Source organism: Asterias rubens, chromosome 13, assembly GCF_902459465.1.
Source record: "Asterias rubens chromosome 13, eAstRub1.3, whole genome shotgun sequence".
NCBI lineage: Eukaryota > Metazoa > Echinodermata > Asteroidea > Forcipulatida > Asteriidae > Asterias > Asterias rubens.
This window is the reverse complement of record NC_047074.1, coordinates 3511677-3528890: the sequence shown is the minus strand read 5'-3', so window position 1 is coordinate 3528890 and position 17214 is coordinate 3511677. Positions and strand designations below refer to the sequence as shown.

The 17214-nt window shown below is 38.8% G+C and overlaps 1 protein-coding gene across 1 annotated transcript; it reads left to right on the top strand.

The window, feature by feature from the left end:
- Positions 1 to 404: 404 nt before the first annotated feature.
- Positions 405 to 16038, top strand: LOC117298791. The gene is made up of 10 exons (XM_033782122.1): positions 405 to 565; positions 1391 to 1555; positions 7636 to 9496; positions 10339 to 10719; positions 11026 to 11193; positions 12393 to 12635; positions 12785 to 12898; positions 13729 to 13941; positions 14309 to 14473; positions 15360 to 16038. Exons 3-10 carry the CDS (start codon positions 7643 to 7645, stop codon positions 15576 to 15578), a joined length of 3357 nt encoding a protein of 1118 aa, XP_033638013.1. The 5' UTR covers positions 405 to 565; positions 1391 to 1555; positions 7636 to 7642; the 3' UTR covers positions 15579 to 16038.
- Positions 16039 to 17214: the final 1176 nt, after the last annotated feature.

Sequence of the window (17214 nt, the reverse complement as noted above, 5' to 3'; positions counted from 1 at the left end):
GGGAATAATGGTGGCCCTGAAGGTTCATCGAGTATAAATATTAAAGACAATAATTATTCATGACAATTATTTGGCTGTTTATGTTCGATGTCCTTCCAGGGCCACCCAATGGGAATACCTGAAGGTGTCAGTGTCTATACTTTTGGCGTACTCAACTTGAAATTGAGTGTGGAAGTTAGGGAGAGTCTCATACACATGTCCTTTCACGGCCACCGTAGGGGATTCCCTGAATTCATGCGTATAACTAGTCTGGTTCCCAGACCCCAAAATCTCCGACTAGGCTCTGTCCTCAGAGTAAGGCCGTGTCCGAAACGGCGACTTCGGCTACAGCTAGATCGCGCGCGTCTGCCTATTCTTCAACACTGGTAGACGCGCTGTAGAGACGTAGCTGTAAACCATTTATGTTGATGTCCATGTCTGAGTTGCTGTCATTGTTGTTCATATCTAGGTTGCTGTTATTGTCAATGTCTTATTTGCCCTTTTGACTAATTAATATTCACATAGAGTTCACGCACGAAAAAACGTCTAAGTTGCTATCAAAAGCTCTCCATTGCTCGTTTACCAAGTAAGTTTTTTTTTTAACGATTGATTATTAAAAGTGTCCAGTGCCTTTATAAACAGTTAAGTATATACTCTTGTGTTGTGTGTTTAGTATGCGATATATGAGTGCTTTGTTATGGAGTGGGGCGAACCAGTAGCAGGAATGACGAGCGACCCTTAAATTAAAAACAATTTGAAAAAAAAAAATCTTCATTTTCTTTTAAACATTATCTTACTAAGTATATATAATACAAGTTATTTATTAAGTTTTAATTAATTTATTATTATTTTTGAAGGGAGGGGGGGGGGGACTTCCCAGTTACAATTAAAACGGGGAAAAACTTCAAATAAAGACATATTCAAGAAACCATGGATCGAGTAAGATGAAGTGCAAACATCAATATTGTTAAAAATTGTACCATTCTCGGCCGATGTTTTACTTTTGTGATATAAATGTAATGTTGCGATTGATCGATTGATTTTTTTTTTCCGGAACGAAAAAAAAAAAACCAGGATCCAACCATAATCTTCTTTCAAACTTCACATTTCAACTCAAAATTAATCACTTAACATCAATTCCATGTTGGAAAGAGTTAGATTTTGCTCCTTCAATGAAAAAAAACCCCAAAAAAACCACGACTTTGTTGACTACTTGACTGGCGTTTTGTACAAAAGTTTTCAGTCCCTCTGAAAGTGCAATGACCCAAGACTCACGTATTTTCTAAGCAAATCGATTTGTTTTGCATAATCATTGAGGTGTGCTCTACGTCATCATAACTTGTGCACTTTTCCTAAAATAACTAAAACGTCATAAAAAGGGTGAATTCATGAGTAACTTGCTCTTTGAAAGGTACCAGTGCGGCTGAGTACCAACAACGCAGCTGTTTATTTTCACTTCGGGCTTGGTTGGAGATTGAGTATGGTCATCAGGAAAGTGGCAAGAGAAACCCGTACCTTTGGATGATTTCTTTTCGGAGAGGCTTATCTAGGTTGTGAAGAGAGTATTACACATCAAGTAAGTTTAATTGTTTTACTTTTATAGTATACGGTTTCGCTTGTTTTCCAAAATGTTTTACTGTCAATTAGGGCGTACCTCTTTTGTTGTTGTCCATTTCAGTGTTGGTGTCATTGTTGTCCATGTCATGGTTGCTGTCATTATTGACAATGTCTAAGTTGCTGTCATTGTTGTCCATGTTTGAATTGATGTCATTTGTTGTCCGTGTCCTAGTTGCTGTTATTATTGTCAATGTCTGAGTTGCTGTCACTGTTTCTTTTTAAAGTAAATATCGCTGTTTTCCATGTCTTTAGTTGCTGTCATTATTATCAACGTAAAGTTGCTGTCATTGTTTCTTTTTGTTAGTTGATATATACGATGTTGTCCATGTCTGAGTTGCTGTCATTGTTGTCCATGTCTTAGTTGCTGTCATTGTTGTCCATGTCTCAGTTGCTGTCATTGTTGTCCATGTCTGAGTTGCTGTCATTGTTGTCCATGTCTGAGTTGCTGTCATTGTTGTCCATGTTTAAGTTGCTGTCATTGTTGTCCATGTCTGAGTTGCTGTCATTGTTTTCCATGTCTGAGTTGCTGTCATTGTTGTACATGTCTTAGCTGCGGTCATTGTTGTCCATGTCTGAAATGCTGTCATTGTTTTTCATGTCTTAGCTGCTATCATTGTTGTCAAAGTCTGGGTTGCTGTCATTGTTGTCAATGTCTGAGTTGCTATAATGGTTGTCCATGTCTGAAATGCTGTCATTTTTGTCCATGTCTGAGCTGCGGTCATGGCTGTCCATATCTGAGTTGCTGTCATTGTTGTCCATGTCTGAGTTGCTGTCATTGTTGTCCATTTTCTGAGTTGTTGTCATTGTTGTACGTCAATGTCTGAGTTTCTATCATTGTTGTCCATGTATAAGTTGCTGTCATTGTTGACTATGATTGAGTTGCTATCATTGTTGTCCATGTCTGAAATGCAGTCATTGTCCATGTCTTAGCTGTGGTCATGGTTGCCCATGTCTGAGTTGCTGATGTCTGAGTTACTTTCATTGCTGTCCATGTCTTAGCTGCGGTCATTGTTGTACATGTCTTAGTTGCTATCATTGGTCCATGTCTGAAAAGTGTATTGTTGTCCATTTCTGAGTTGCTGTCATTGTTGTCCATCTTGACTTAGCTATGGTCATTGTTGTCCATGTCTGAGTTGCTGTCATTTTTGTGCCTTGTCTTAGTTGCTGTCATTGTTGTCAATGTCTTAGTTGCTATCGTTATTGTCCATGTCTGAGTTGCTGTCATTGTTGTTCATGTCTGAGTTGCTGTCATTGTTGTCCATCTCGACTTAGCTATGGTCGTTGTTGTCCATGTCTGAGTTGCTGCCATTGTTGTCCATTTCTGGGTTGCTGTTACTGTTGTCCATGCCCGAGTTGCTGTCATTGTTGTCCATCTCGACTTAGCTATGGTCGTTGTTGTCCATGTCTGAGTTGCTGCCATTGTTGTCCATTTCTGGGTTGCTGTTACTGTTGTCCATGCCCGAGTTGCTGTCATTGTTGTCCATATCTGAGTTGCTGTCATTGTTGTCCTGTGTCTGAGTTGCTTTCATTATTGGCAATGTCTAAGTTGATGTCATTGTTGCCCATGTGTGAGTTGCTGTCATTGTTGTCAAAAAGGTGGTCATATCCACGTATTTTGTCTCCTTTGGTGTACATTTGAATACTTAAACTTTTAATTTTCTTAATGGTTTAAAAATAAAAAAATAAATTCAGCCTCCTTAAAGGCTGTGGATTCTTATTTTTGAAATAGGCCTAAACCAATCAATTTATAAGAAGAACCACTTGCACTGTTTAAGTGTGTGTATCTGGAAGCGTTGATTTTGAAAAAAAAATACGCCTTGGCCACACGTCGGATTCCCCCCCCCCCTTTTTTCTTCTTTTGTGCAGCTAAAAAGTCGACATTTAATCTTGAAACCTGTTAAACCAGATAAATGTGATCAAAAGGCTCTTTTATGGTTTGACTTGTGTGCTTTGGATGCTTAAATGAATCATACAATTTTAAAGATGTAAGATATGTGTTGGGGTCCGAAGACTAATGTAGTGTGGGGTCCAAAGCGGCTGCTAAATACTGGTTATGAAGTTTTAACGACACACAGGTTCTGTTTTCTCTCCGCCAATGTAGTTGACCCTTTATTGAATTGTTGAGTGACCTAACCTGCACAATTGATATCTGATGAAGATTGTGCAGGCGGTGATAAAATACACAAAGATACATTAATTAAACTCCTGCTTTAGTACGACAATACTTTGGACCTCTCAATATCAATTCATCTCTTAAAATCTCAATAGACACTAGACTCAGTTAACTGGGATATATTAATGGCACAGCAGTACTGGGCAATGGGGATATGAGACACAAACATACATCGTTGAGCGCCCAACTTCACTTACCCCATTTTCACCCAGAAATAAACACCCATTCCCCCAATGTCCAACAGAGCCATTGCCATACATACATCCGTCCATACATAGAAACGTTAACATTAACTTCTACATGTACCCGACTGTGCGTGTACACCGCAACACAGCATAGCTTATAACGCTAACCAACGCACATGTATATCCTAAAGCGTCACCTCCAAATCTGTGACCCACACAAGTTTTCTAACTGTAAAATTACACTTTTTAGTCAATGAAACTCCCAAAATCTACAACAGAATATGAATCTATGGATATTTGCGGATATAATGAAAATAAGCATGAGTCAATAACATTGCATTATAATGATTAAAGTATCAAAGCCTATGTTTGATTTCTAAATTGCTTATTAATGGTCAAAGTGACAGTGTTCCCATCCTAAGTTTAATTACCATCAACAGCAGGCATACTGACAAGCTTTGTTTTAACCATTTATCATTCAAGAAAACTTCTACCAAAAACAGCTGCATTTTCTCTTTTCCAACTAAGTGGTCTGCTCTACCCAATGATGTTAAAAACTCTCTGCTCACTGCTAATTTCAATATTTTTAAAGGGAAACTAAAAGTTGCGGTTTATTCCACATAGTTCCTTTTCTGGCAGCTTTGTAAACTGATGTTTTTTATCTTGTCAGTTTTTATTGTTGTCTTGCATCCATGTTTTGTTTGTTTGTTTGTTTGTTTGTTTGTTTGTTTGTTTGTTTGTTTGTTTGTTTGTTTGTTTGTTTGTTTGTTTGTTTTTTTGTTTGTTTTTTTGTTTGTTTTTTTGTTTGTTTGTTAACCTGGTTATTATGTGTAATTGTTTGTCTCTTGTCCTTCCAGGTTGGACTGACACACCTCTTGGTGACAGTGCAGGCACTTTTGTCAGTCCTGGCAAACCTGGATTGTTGATGTCTTTTTGTTGTCCTCAGTCGTGTAGTACTTTGTCTTCTCTTTTACTGCCTGTCCTCCTTTTTTATATCTTGATGTATCTCCCTTTTTAATGTTTTTCCAATCCAGATGTTTATATTTATATAGGCCTATTTAATGTTTTTAAGAGCTTTATCCTTTACGTATAAAATTTTTGTATTTTTGTATTTTTATGTGAATTGCCGAATAAATAATAATAATAATAATAATAAAAGGTTTAAAACTACGGATAAAGTTTGGCATCCTCACCTGATGAAGATTGTGCAGGCGGTGAGGAGCGTGGGGGGGGGGGTCTCTAAACTTCAAAGGGCGCCACCCCGCATCCTCAGCGGAGAGAGAATAACTTTATACTATAACAATTAAACAATTGCTCCAATATAAAGGAACAACTCCTCACAAAGAGATACAGTGAAAAAAATTCAAGTTATTATATTTCAAAATACTTCCTGCAACGCTTACTGATCGGTAGTAGAATAAAAAGCGTTCACGTTCTCAAAAGATCATAATCTTATCTACCTTGCAAACATTTTAATATGTCACATTGCAATGCCTCAAATCCCATAGACTAGACGTACAAATGGTTCCCTGCTCAAAATGTTCATGTATGTGATAACATCTATGATTAGCATAACAATCATCGGAGTCGGGAGAAATTAACGGGAAAACCCACCCTTGTATCCGCGCGTTTCGCCGTGTCATGACATGTGTTTAAAATAAATCCGTAATTCTCGTTAACGAGAGTTGAAATTGTTTTACTGTTTTCTCAAAAAGTAAAGCATTTCATGGAATAATATTTCAAGAGAAGTATTTCACCACTACCTTCTGTAAACCCTGTAAGTTATTTATAAATCTGTGAACTTTTTTTTGTTTTCTGTACCGAAAGGGTCCAATGGCTTTAAAGGCACTGGCCACGTTTGGTAATTGTCATATTTATCACAAAAAAAGGGGCACTGCGACACCTTTGGTATTTTGTCAAAGAGAAGCATTCTCACTTGATGTATCCTATTATATGCACAATAAAACAATCTGTGACCATTTGGACTCGATTGGCTATCAAAGTTGCAAGAGAACAATGAAAGAAAAACCACCCTTGTTCCACAAATAACGTGTTTGCTTTCAGATGCCTAATAAAAGGCCTGATGTTAATATTTGAGTGATAAATTATCTCTCACTCAAAAACTACGTTACTTCAGAGGGAGCCGTTTCTCACAATGTTTTATACTATCAACAGCTCGCCATTGATCGTTACCGAGTAAGTTTGTTATGGTAACAATTACGTTGGGTTATAACTAACAGTTTCCAGTGCCTTTAAACAGTTAAGTGTACACTTTTGTGCTCTGTGTTGAGTGTACGATTTGAGTGCATTGTTATGGAGTGGTGCGAACCAGTGCCAGGAATGAGCGACCCTTTAAGGAACACGTTGCCTTGGATAGGTCGAGTTGGTCTTTGCAAAGCGTTTGAAACCGTTTGTTATAAATGCATAATTTGTTATGGTTAGAAAGATAATTTAAAAGTAGAATACAATGATCCACACAAATTTGCCTCGAAATTGCGTGGTTTTCCTTTTACTTTGCGAACTAATACGGTCGGCCATTTATGGGAGTCTACAACGTGACTCCCATAAATGGCTGACAGTATACAAATATTGAAGAGCCCAGTTGTTTCTTGGTTGATTCTGATAGAGGAAGACATGCTCTATCAAGTGATTTTTATTTTGTTGATTTTTGGAATGGTGCATTGTTTCAAAAATTGGGTCAAAGGTCACGACAACATATTAAAGATCATGGTGACTTGTACAAAAATAGTCACAAAATTGTAAATTTTGAAGAGCCCAACTGTTTCTTAGTGGATTCTGATACAGGAAGACATGCTCTATTAAGTGATTTTTGTTTCGTTAACATAATAAAGATTACAGTGACTTACATTTCAGAAACTTTATTTTTAACAAAAGAATTGATTTCAGCATGCAGTTCTCATCATTTTGATACCAAATTTACATATTTGTGATGAGAATTGACATGGTTATGACATATTTTTACCAAAAAGGTGGGATTTTACCCTAAAAACGTCCAATTGTAGTGGTTTCTGCCCTGACCACACGGTAAGTCAGATCGGGCTAAAAATTGGTGTGCATTCATTGCTCAATAGCACCTACAAGCACAGCAATTTTTATCAAAATCGGAAGACATGAGGTAAAAAAGTGCGTTGGTCTGACATGGAATTACCCATTAACAGAAGTATGCATTTTGGTCGCAACACAATATAAATGTATTTTAGGCATTGCATGGTGAGGTATCAATGTATATTTGGTTTGCGGTAACACCATGTGTGTATCTATGTGTGTGTCTGTCTCCTGACGATGACTAGAGCAAGCTAGTTGAAACGTTGAGACCAGTTCAGAACTGACTCCGCGGCAGTACAGATAATTACGATCCTATAAGCTAAAGTAGCAGTCCAGTCTGTTTTCAATACCATCCGCCCTGGTAATAGTTAAAAAGCAGGCAGGACAGTTCTTCTCAGAACTGAGAAGTCTCCCGAACATCCGATTGTCTACTCCGCGGCAGTAGAATAAAGCAAGACAGTTCTCTAAGAACAAACTCTACCTGGCAAGTAGATACACACATGGTGTTACTGCAAACCAAATACACAATTCAATATAAATGCTTCATCAGAATTCCTTCCCATTGAATATTAATAGAAAATGAATGGACTCCATTATTTTGTTTTCAATCAACAGTTCAATCATGTCCTCGACTACTGAACCACTTCATTGGAAAGAGCAGCCGTGCCATTTCACCTGGAATCTTTCTGCTGGTGATCTTACTGATTTTGAAGGGATCATACGTAGAATAGACCACGATCTGAAAATGACCCCAGATTTGCTTCGAGTTGATCAACTGCTGTTTAGAGCTTATCTAGAAGTATCCGACCGCAGATTACGCTGGAACGTCAAGAAAGCGCGGATTTTCCTGAACGAAGCAGACGATTACATTACTAAAACAGAACCAAAGTTGCAGCCTGGCCAGGACGAAGCAGACGATTACGTTACTAAAACAGAACCAAAGTTGCAGCCTGGCTACAGAAGGGTGGCAATTCTGAACCGTATGTGGATAGAGCACAACTCTCATAATACCAAAGAGGTAAACAAACTATTGTCCAAGCTGAGTGGTTTAGGACAGGATGAAACAGACGAGCTTGTTGTAAAAACGCTATTGGCAAGTGCTCTTACACGTTTGGGGCCTACCATGTACACGAGGGCTCTACAGATCTACGAAGAGGCACTCCACGTGTTTCCGGATAATGCTGGCTTTCTATTTGGAGCTATTCTGGTAACCGGGAGGATCATGCGATTTGAGAGACCTGTTGGGAGTTTGTATGAAGACCTAGATGAATACGGCATGAAGCTAATGGACAAGGAGAAAGAATACTGCGAGAAACTGATCAGAGTAAACGACAAATACCAACATGGCAATTCATACCTAGGACTGAACTTAAGTCGACGCAGAGGTAGAACAGACGAGGCTAAAAAACACCTGGAAGAGGCACACAAACAGGCTCCCGAAGTGGAAGCTATTTTTAACAACTTGATGCGATTTTACAGACGACGTGACACTGATCTCCTGGATCAGGCTATATTAAAATATCGTTCTGTCTTTTCTCAGAAAATCAAATCAAATCATGATGTTCCGGAAAGCCACAATCAGCTGGCATTGTGCTACATGTCTAAGGCCAAATCCAAGAAGAGTAGCGCTGGAGAGAAAAAACAATATACCCAAAAAGCCCTCGAAGAGTTCGATAAATGTCTAGAAGATGAACCGATGCATTTCGTAGCTGCTTTAAAGAAGGTGCATCTACTTGCAGATCAAGAAACAGATGATGATGCGAAGAGGCGTTGTTACGAAGACATTCTGCAGAAGTCGGAACATTATTCAACAGTCAACAAATTAACTGTTTACTTTGATTATTCTAAGACAGGGTCTGCTTCAGACTTTAACATGTTGCAAAAGGTAATGGGCTTACTGTCATCATTTGAACATCTTGATGAAAAAACGTGCAAATGGGAGTTTCAAGTAAGTAAGGCAAAGGCCGCAAGTGCGACTGCATTTAAAAAGCTACACAGTCATTACCTGGGCCAAGAAAATGAAAAGCTACGTCTTGGAATTTTGTACTTTCAAAACTTGGACTTTGAGGAGGCTATACGGAATCTAGAAAAGTTGAATCCGGAATCCGATCTGGACATTCCATTCTACCTTGCGGCAGCGTATCTAAAATGGGGTCGTGGAAAAGAGATGAGCAAGAAACCAGCAGAAGATGTCAGAGATTGTTACAAGAAGGCTCGCCGGAATGTTTATGATGCAAGGAAGCAGGGTCTAGATTTAAGCAGGGTGCGAAAGTTGTTGTCTGATGCGGCTTTAGCTATCGCCCATTTCAACCTTGAAACAAACACATCTCAGCAGAGTCGGATTGAAGTTGAGTCTGATTGTATTGAGCCATATCGTGAAGCTGTTAGATGTGGAAGCCTTGTCGCCAGTTTGGAGATGTTACGACTGATTAAGAAGGGGTTCCTCAAGAAAACGTCACGATCAAAGTTCCTTCAGGTATGCTGACATTTGTTATATATATATACAAAAAAAATGTACAAAAAGATATCAGCGAAAATTAGAGTTGTGATTTATGAATGTTTCAATAAACTCCTGTTGCCTTCTGACTTAGGAAGGAAACCTCAAATAGTGGGAAACACCTTTAAAGACAGTGGACACTATTGGTTAGTGTCAAAGACTAGCCTACACAGTTGGTGTATCTCAACATATGCATAAAATAACAAACCTGTGAAAATTTGAGCGAGATAATAATGAAAGAAAAATAACACTTGTCAAACGAAGTTGTGTGCGTTTAGATGGTTGATTTCGAGACCTCGAGTTCTAAATCAAATTGAGGTCTCGAAATCAAATTCGTGGAAAATTACTTCTTTCTCGAAAACTATGTCACTTCAGAGGGAGCCGTTTCTCACAATGTTTTATACCATCAACCTCTCACCATTACTCGCCACCAAGAAAGGTTTTATGCTAATAATTATGTTGAGTAATTACCAATAGTGTCCACTGCCTTTAATAACAAAACCTATGACCGCAAAATCTAAGGTTCTGGAGGTAATTTAATTCATCGGATAGCTATTTTTATTGTTGTTGTGTATGCGCGTGCCCTTTTTTTAATGACTTTTATTTTCTTCCATTCATGCCGAGTGTAATCAATGTCTAGATCCTTTGTAACTAGTCGATTCACTCACTCTACGCACCTATGTTTAGTGACTCAGGTCCTTTGATCCTGGGTTTGCGTCTTCAACGTCTTGCATATCGTGAGATAAGTAGGGCAGTTAGACTATAGGTCTTCCTTACCCCCAAAACAGAAACAAAAATAGTTATCCAATGAATGAATTCAGATCCTTGCAGAAATGGACATCTGCTGTTCACAGCAGCCGAGTGATTGCTTGCATCGAGATGAGAAACCACGTTCCTTTGTGAGTAGTGTGAATAGTCGAGACACCGACAAAGACACATTTGAGTTGGACTGCAAGAAGATCAAGCAAAGCATTTCGACCACGTTGCGTGAGGATGCTTTCTTCAGGCAGGCATGGGTGCAACACTTCGAAATGGAGAAGAAAGTACTCGAAGAGAGATTCCAGATCAACAACGGATGGTTAGCAATGGATGGACGGGAGGAAAGTTCAACCGAAAGCGTTTCCAAAGAAGAGATGTACGCTGCCGTCGACTGCTGTGAGAAATTACGCCCTCTGTTGGATCACATCATTGTCAAATTTGAGGTACATATTAATAATAAAACAACAAAATGGTGACACTGAGACAAACTTTTGATATTTTTTCCACTCCGTTTTTTTTTCCCAGTGACTATATGAATAGGCCTTAATTGAGTCACTGAACAAAATAAAAAAAACGACAAAAAATGCACTCTTATGAAACTCGATATATATTGTATTTAGTTTAACCTCCTGGTACCAGCTATTTTTGGTTGAACATTTTGCCGCAAGAAGTAATAATGGAAGTGCAATTAGCTACGTTCAACTGTTATGTATTTTTGCAAGTTTTGTTTTTCCTTTTCTTGATAATAGAAAGATGGACTCGGTATACAAGAAGAGAGGAGGGATCAATATTTTCCTCTAACTGTTGGAGAGAAAGATTCAGAGAAAACAGAGAAAAAGCTTCAAGAAAAACTTCAATCGTACTTTGAGATTAACTTTAAAGAGCACTACCCAAATCTCTACAAGAAACTTGTTCAGGTAAAGTTGAAGTCGACATTGTTTACATCAAGTTGTTAGTAGTCTTTATTGGCGAAGTTTATTTTTGTAATTACGGGAGAAGAGATATCTGTATATCACAAACATCTGGATAATACTATAACGTGTTTTGATCCTGATGTGTATTTATTTATTTATTTATTTTTATTTATTTATTTCCAGGCAAACGGAACATACAAAGAATAGGCAATACAAATATGACTACACAGAGAACAAGCCTGCGGATAACCAAAAAGCGAAAATAATCACTATCTAAAGGCGATCCAGACAATAAAAATAACAAAGGCACAAAAGGGCACAAGGACAAAAACGTCATAAAAATTGCACATCAAAAACCATATCAAATATAAATAACTAAGTAGACTTGCCCCAGTCCGTCCGAGTCGGGCTCTAAAACAGTCGATGTAGTGCCCCCTACCGGTAGACAAAAACAGGGTCGCCGATCAGGACTTGCCTTTTATAGTAGCCTTAACATCTGACGTCACACTTCGTGTATAACGCCAGAGAGTGGCCTCGAGCCTAGGTCGGTCCCCGTCCATAATCACCTTTCACCTACATTCCTTTCACACACGTCAAGTCCTATCAAGAAGAGAGTATTTAACTAAGTAGATACTGCATGCTGACGACCGAAAGTAAGCTGTGTTTTGATTGGTCCGAGGTGATGTTTGTCAGCTGCACCCACATCCTCTCGGACCAATCAACAGGGGACCAGTCAAGCCGCTCAAAACCCCTCGCAGCAACCTCGCAACCATACGCAGCACGCTGTACACCCGCTAGCCTCGCAGTCCCATACAAGGTTGAAGATTTTTGTATTTAATAGTGGCAAGCGATCAAGTATGTAATAGACAAGTACAGAACAACAACAACATCACATTTCATGGTTGAGGAGACTGTTTAAACGAACCGGTGATACTAGTTGGTGACAGTTGGTAGATAAAGACTTGATTTTCACATGAAAAAGAGAATAAAGAAAACAAATAACAACCAAAAACAACATAACACATCAATACACAACAATACCCCACAACAGCCCTTTATAACGACTCACTCGCGCAACATAAAGACACCAGCAGCTGAGTAAAATCGGATACAAACTAACTTAAAAAAAACACGTATTGTAATTTATTTATTTTTATGATTGATTTATTTTCGAATATATTTATTATTTTTATGTTTTTCAGGTACAGCCGTGCTACAACTCCGAGAACCCCTTTCTCGAAACACTCTTCACTCTGGTAAATCATGTCAAACACAGCGGAATACACACACAAGCCATCTTGAAAATCTTGAAAGGTCAGAGTCCAGTGAAGCTTGCCCGACAGTGCATCGATAAAGTTGAAGAGATATACAACATTTTTTTTGACGCCGTGACAGACTCGTCTGAATTGCGAGAGAAGGTGGACAAGCTGGTGACTGATTTGAAGGTACAACTAGTTTACTTTTTTTTTTCCATGTAGAGACATGGAAAGGAGGCCGGTTCCTCTATTTTTATAGGCACCGGATATGTTGGCTTGATTTCAATGATTTTTCTTTTATTCTTTACTTTTATATGTTGTCCTCTAACCATCTGCAGGATTCGAAACAAGAGCTGGACAAGACGTATGACAAGGCAGATGAACTTTTGAGGATACTATCAGACCGCAAAGATTTCGTTGTAAGGATGGGTAGTACCTGGAAACTCCTCGAGGTAAGATTTAACAGGTGTTTATGTTTGAATCAAAACCCTCTCAAATATAGACAAACACAGAAGTAAACAGCAATGTTGTGGTCTTTGTTTTGTTCAACCCTGCAGCAAGGGACCCGATTGGTTTCAATATCACAAGCTTTTTATTGAGTTTGGTGTATTTTAGTGCGTTGTTAACATGTTCAGGTTTTGGCTCGGTTAATTTAAGCTTTAATAATAACAATATCGAAGTCTTGTATAGCGCACTTATCTACCAAACAAGGTACTCAAGGCGCTGAGTATATACAAACTTTCAGAAAGATACGTTATTTTCGTGATGAATTTTGAGACCCGATTATTTAGCACCTCATAAGGTTTTTTACAAAGTGCTGCGACGCATACAGTAGCCACGGCCAGGAACACCGGGGCGAACCCCTTCTCTTTTCGAAAAGTGCACTAGGTTCTTTTACATGCGTTACAGCTTTGATATTTTGTTTGTAAATTGAATATTGTTTTAAAAATTGGGCTTCATCTATACCCTTTGCATTTTACCAACAGCATTTATACACAAAGGATGCTGGTAGGGTTTTGTGCTTTCAACCAAATCAGAAACCCACGTTGATTGCCCCCCCCCCCCCCTTATGGCAAGTGGCATGGTCCAGCTTAGAATATCATATCATTATGGGCTGGTCAGAGTGTATGATTGTTTAAAGACAATGGAAATAATAATATGTAAGCATGTGCTGACAACGCCCTTCACTTTAGAAACAACACTGAGATTTTACAGGTCTTGTGGTTTGCTTCATTTGCAAACTATGAGGATATAACTTTTGGCAATGGTTTTATGAGTCCAGAAGCTGGCAGTAGTTCGAGAGAGGAGCATGCATAGAGGAAAAGAGGCAGTGAACAAGTTGGCCGAAGGGGCTCTTCGCAAGTCACACCTGGAACTTGAAGTGTCCATATTGCAGAATGCTGACCTAAGTGCGAATGAAGTTCTTAAGAAGTGTAGAGACACTTGCAGGGAGGCGGACATACTATTAAAGGAAGTGCTGAAGGCGAAAATACAGGCAAGTAAACTTAAAATTGACAAAAACTTAAAAATCTGCCGGTTCGGTTGTAGTATTTTAAATCTAAATTCTCAAAATTGTTATTATCAAACGAGGCGGTATTTGGTAAGACACATACATCCCCATTGCAATCATCAAGCTCTTCGCAAATGACGTCACAAGGTCAAACAATGCATGCTAACACGGAGATCAAAAGAAAGTCTATCATTGGCTGAGAGTTATGTGGGCCCGTAAACCTCAGTGATGGCGACCTCTACTGTGGGCGACTGGTGAACGGGGAATCCCTGATAAAAACGACAGGTTGAACCACTAATTCAGTCACAAAAAGTAAAAACACTATTTCGTTTCTGCCCAACTTTATATACAGGGCCACGACCCACAAGATGACGCAAAGGTTCAGTTCCCTTTTGAAGATATGCACCCAGGAAGTGATATAAGTTCCTGGAAGGGAAAAGTAAAAAAATGTATTAAAAAATATATCAAACAACTTGGAATGACCCCTACTGACGACTTGCTGAAGGTTATGTTACAGGTAAGAAGACGGTATAACCGGCATAATACACCCCTCGACCGCTAGGCCAGAAACTCTGAGTGTGTAAAAAAAAAAATAATAATAGATAAAAACCAAATCTTACCATGAAAAAAAACCATTACTTGTATGTTGTGTTTGAAAGCCAATTTTAGTGTTTGAGGGGTCAGGAGTCACTCGTGCCCCTTTCATAAATGAGCCGGTCTGTGCAGCCTTTTACCTTTTACCCTAAGTTAGTTTTTTTAGGTGCTAAACACTATAAATGTGTTTCATGTTTAGGCAACCCCCCTTCCCCGTTACATGGTCTATAATTCCAACCAAACCTCGATGCGGAACTGAATGTGAGATCAACAGGGTACCAACAGCACCCATACAATCCCTTACAGTTCAGGCTTCAACCTGAGTCTGGGGTCTCGTGGTGACCAGGGCCCAATTTCATATAAAAGCCTGTAAGCACCAAACTTGCTAAGCAGATAATAGTAATGCTTAGCAGAAACACATTTTTTACTAAGCATAGTAATTTGCCAAGCAGTATTTACTGCTAAACAACTTGTTTTTTTAATTGGGTGCTGTCCATGATTTGGCTTCGGGTTCGGCTCACGTCAGTTCAGTGCCCAATTTCATGGCTCTGCTTACCGCCGAGTTCTGCGCTTACGATCACCATTCTCCGCTGGTAGGACAAGTGCCGAATTTCTGCGTTATAAAAAGCTATGTAAACGAATAATGCCCACCCATAGTGTCGTGGGGGTACGCAAACAAACCAGCCAAAAGTCCCTGCTTACGGTAAGCAGAGCCTTGAAATTGGACCAAGATCTAGTCGAGTCCTGTAAAACTGGACCAGGAAGTTTGTGAAGTAATACTTAAATATGTTTCCATGTTTTTCGTTTAGGCACAGCCATGCAGCAGTGAGGAAAACTACAACTTTCTTCTCATGCGAAAGTTCCTCAAGGAGTGCGATGGTGCCGGTGATTGCATACCAAGTGAAGTTAGCATACAGACAGAAAGCAATGAGTTGAAGTCGCACCACGCCGTTGACCTTACTCGATGGTGTACAGACAATGCAGAGAAAATTGCCTCCAAGGTTCAGAACTTGATGACAAGTCGTTAGGCGCTGCCTATAATTTTGTCTGCCGTTCAGGCAACAGTCACAGACAGTCGTAGGTAGCGCGAGGTAATTGCGACTGACTCACACACACACATACTGGGATCGAGGGTGTGTGTATCGTCTCCGTAGCTACGCCGCGCTGTAACTACACACTGCGCTTAACAATTACCGTCTTGACTACCAAGGTTCTGTCTACAGCTTAAAGAACTTCTTGCGTATCCTTCCATGTGGCCTATCATAGGTTTCTTTCATTCATTCATTCATTCATTCATTATTGGTTTATTCTTCAAAAACAAAATCTCAATGGCTACCAGAGATCGAATCCAGGAAAATCTACAGAGGTACAGGTGTATTACAAATTAATTTTAGGACATTATTGGTTTCGGAGGGAAATAATTATTTACAATGTAAACAAAATTATATTAATTTTTGGTTTTTACTCATATATACACCGATGTGTGAAGCACTGTATACTCAGTACTTTCCCGAGTCCTGTGAAAAAAATCACAGGCATTTTACTCGGGTGGGATTCGAACCCGTGACCTTTGCAATTTGGGAAAGTACTGAATATACAGTGCTTCACACATCGGTGTATATGGGTAAAAACAAAAAATTAATATTCTTTATCCCCGATGCAAATTTAACATCTAGTAAACAAAATTGTTTAAGAACTTTTGTTGATTTAACTCCACAAAAAAACGTGTATAGCCGTTATATATTGCAATGTAAATAATTTAAAGGAACATTACAGAATTGGTTTTGCTTACAAAACAGTTGCTGGCAGTGTAAGCACTTCATGTAATCCACATGTAAAACTGACAATTCTGTAGAAGTGTGAGATCGATCGGCCATCTAGGTCACGAGCAAATAGTGAAAACCCGATTACACATTGTATGACATTGATGCCAAACAAACAAATAAATATAACAGAGCGATAAATAAAACGCAAATTTAAATTACACATTTCTCATCAAATATGAAATTTCAGGCAGAAATATTTCAAGGGATGTTTTCTATTATCATCATCATTAGACGGTGTAAGTTTGATGTAAATCTGTGAACTTCACGATTTTGTTTTCTTACCAATCCTGTAACGTTCCTGATCCTTTATAAGCCACTGGATACTATTGGTAATTGCCAAAGACCAGTCATCTCACTTGGTGTATCTCAACATATGCAGAAAAATAACAAACCTGTGAAAATTTGAGCACAATTGGTCGTCGAAGTTGCGAGATAATGATGAAATAAAAAAAACACCCTTGTCACACGAAATTGTGTGCTCTGTATCAACACCTCTCAATATTACTCGTTACCAAGCAAGGTTTATGATTAATAATTATTTTGAGTAATTACCAATAGTTTGAGTGCCTTTAAGTGTCATTAATTCATAAACTTAGTAACCTTTACATTATTTGTTCATTCGTACTGAGAAATACATTTCTTAGACTCTTTTAGTTGATACCCAAAAGTACAAAGCGAAACTGGACATTATTTGAAAAAATAATCGTATTACGGAAAGGAAGGGATCTTTGACGGGTTGACGCTTGGTGGCGCACTTTGTTGGAGATCGGACCTTTCTTTTGCAACGTCAAAGCCCGAGTTTTTGCCAACCCAGGTTGGAAAACTATGGAAAGCCGTA

Excerpts from the sequence above, each read along its gene's own strand:
- LOC117298791 (XM_033782122.1), top strand. The coding sequence starts at position 7,643 with ATGTCCTCGACTACTGAACCACTTCATTGGAAAGAGCAGCCGTGCCAT. Across the intron at positions 12,636-12,784 it reads AGCTGGTGACTGATTTGAAG|GATTCGAAACAAGAGCTGGA; the intron begins GTACAACTAGTT and ends AACCATCTGCAG. Across the intron at positions 13,942-14,308 it reads TGCTGAAGGCGAAAATACAG|GGCCACGACCCACAAGATGA; the intron begins GCAAGTAAACTT and ends CTTTATATACAG.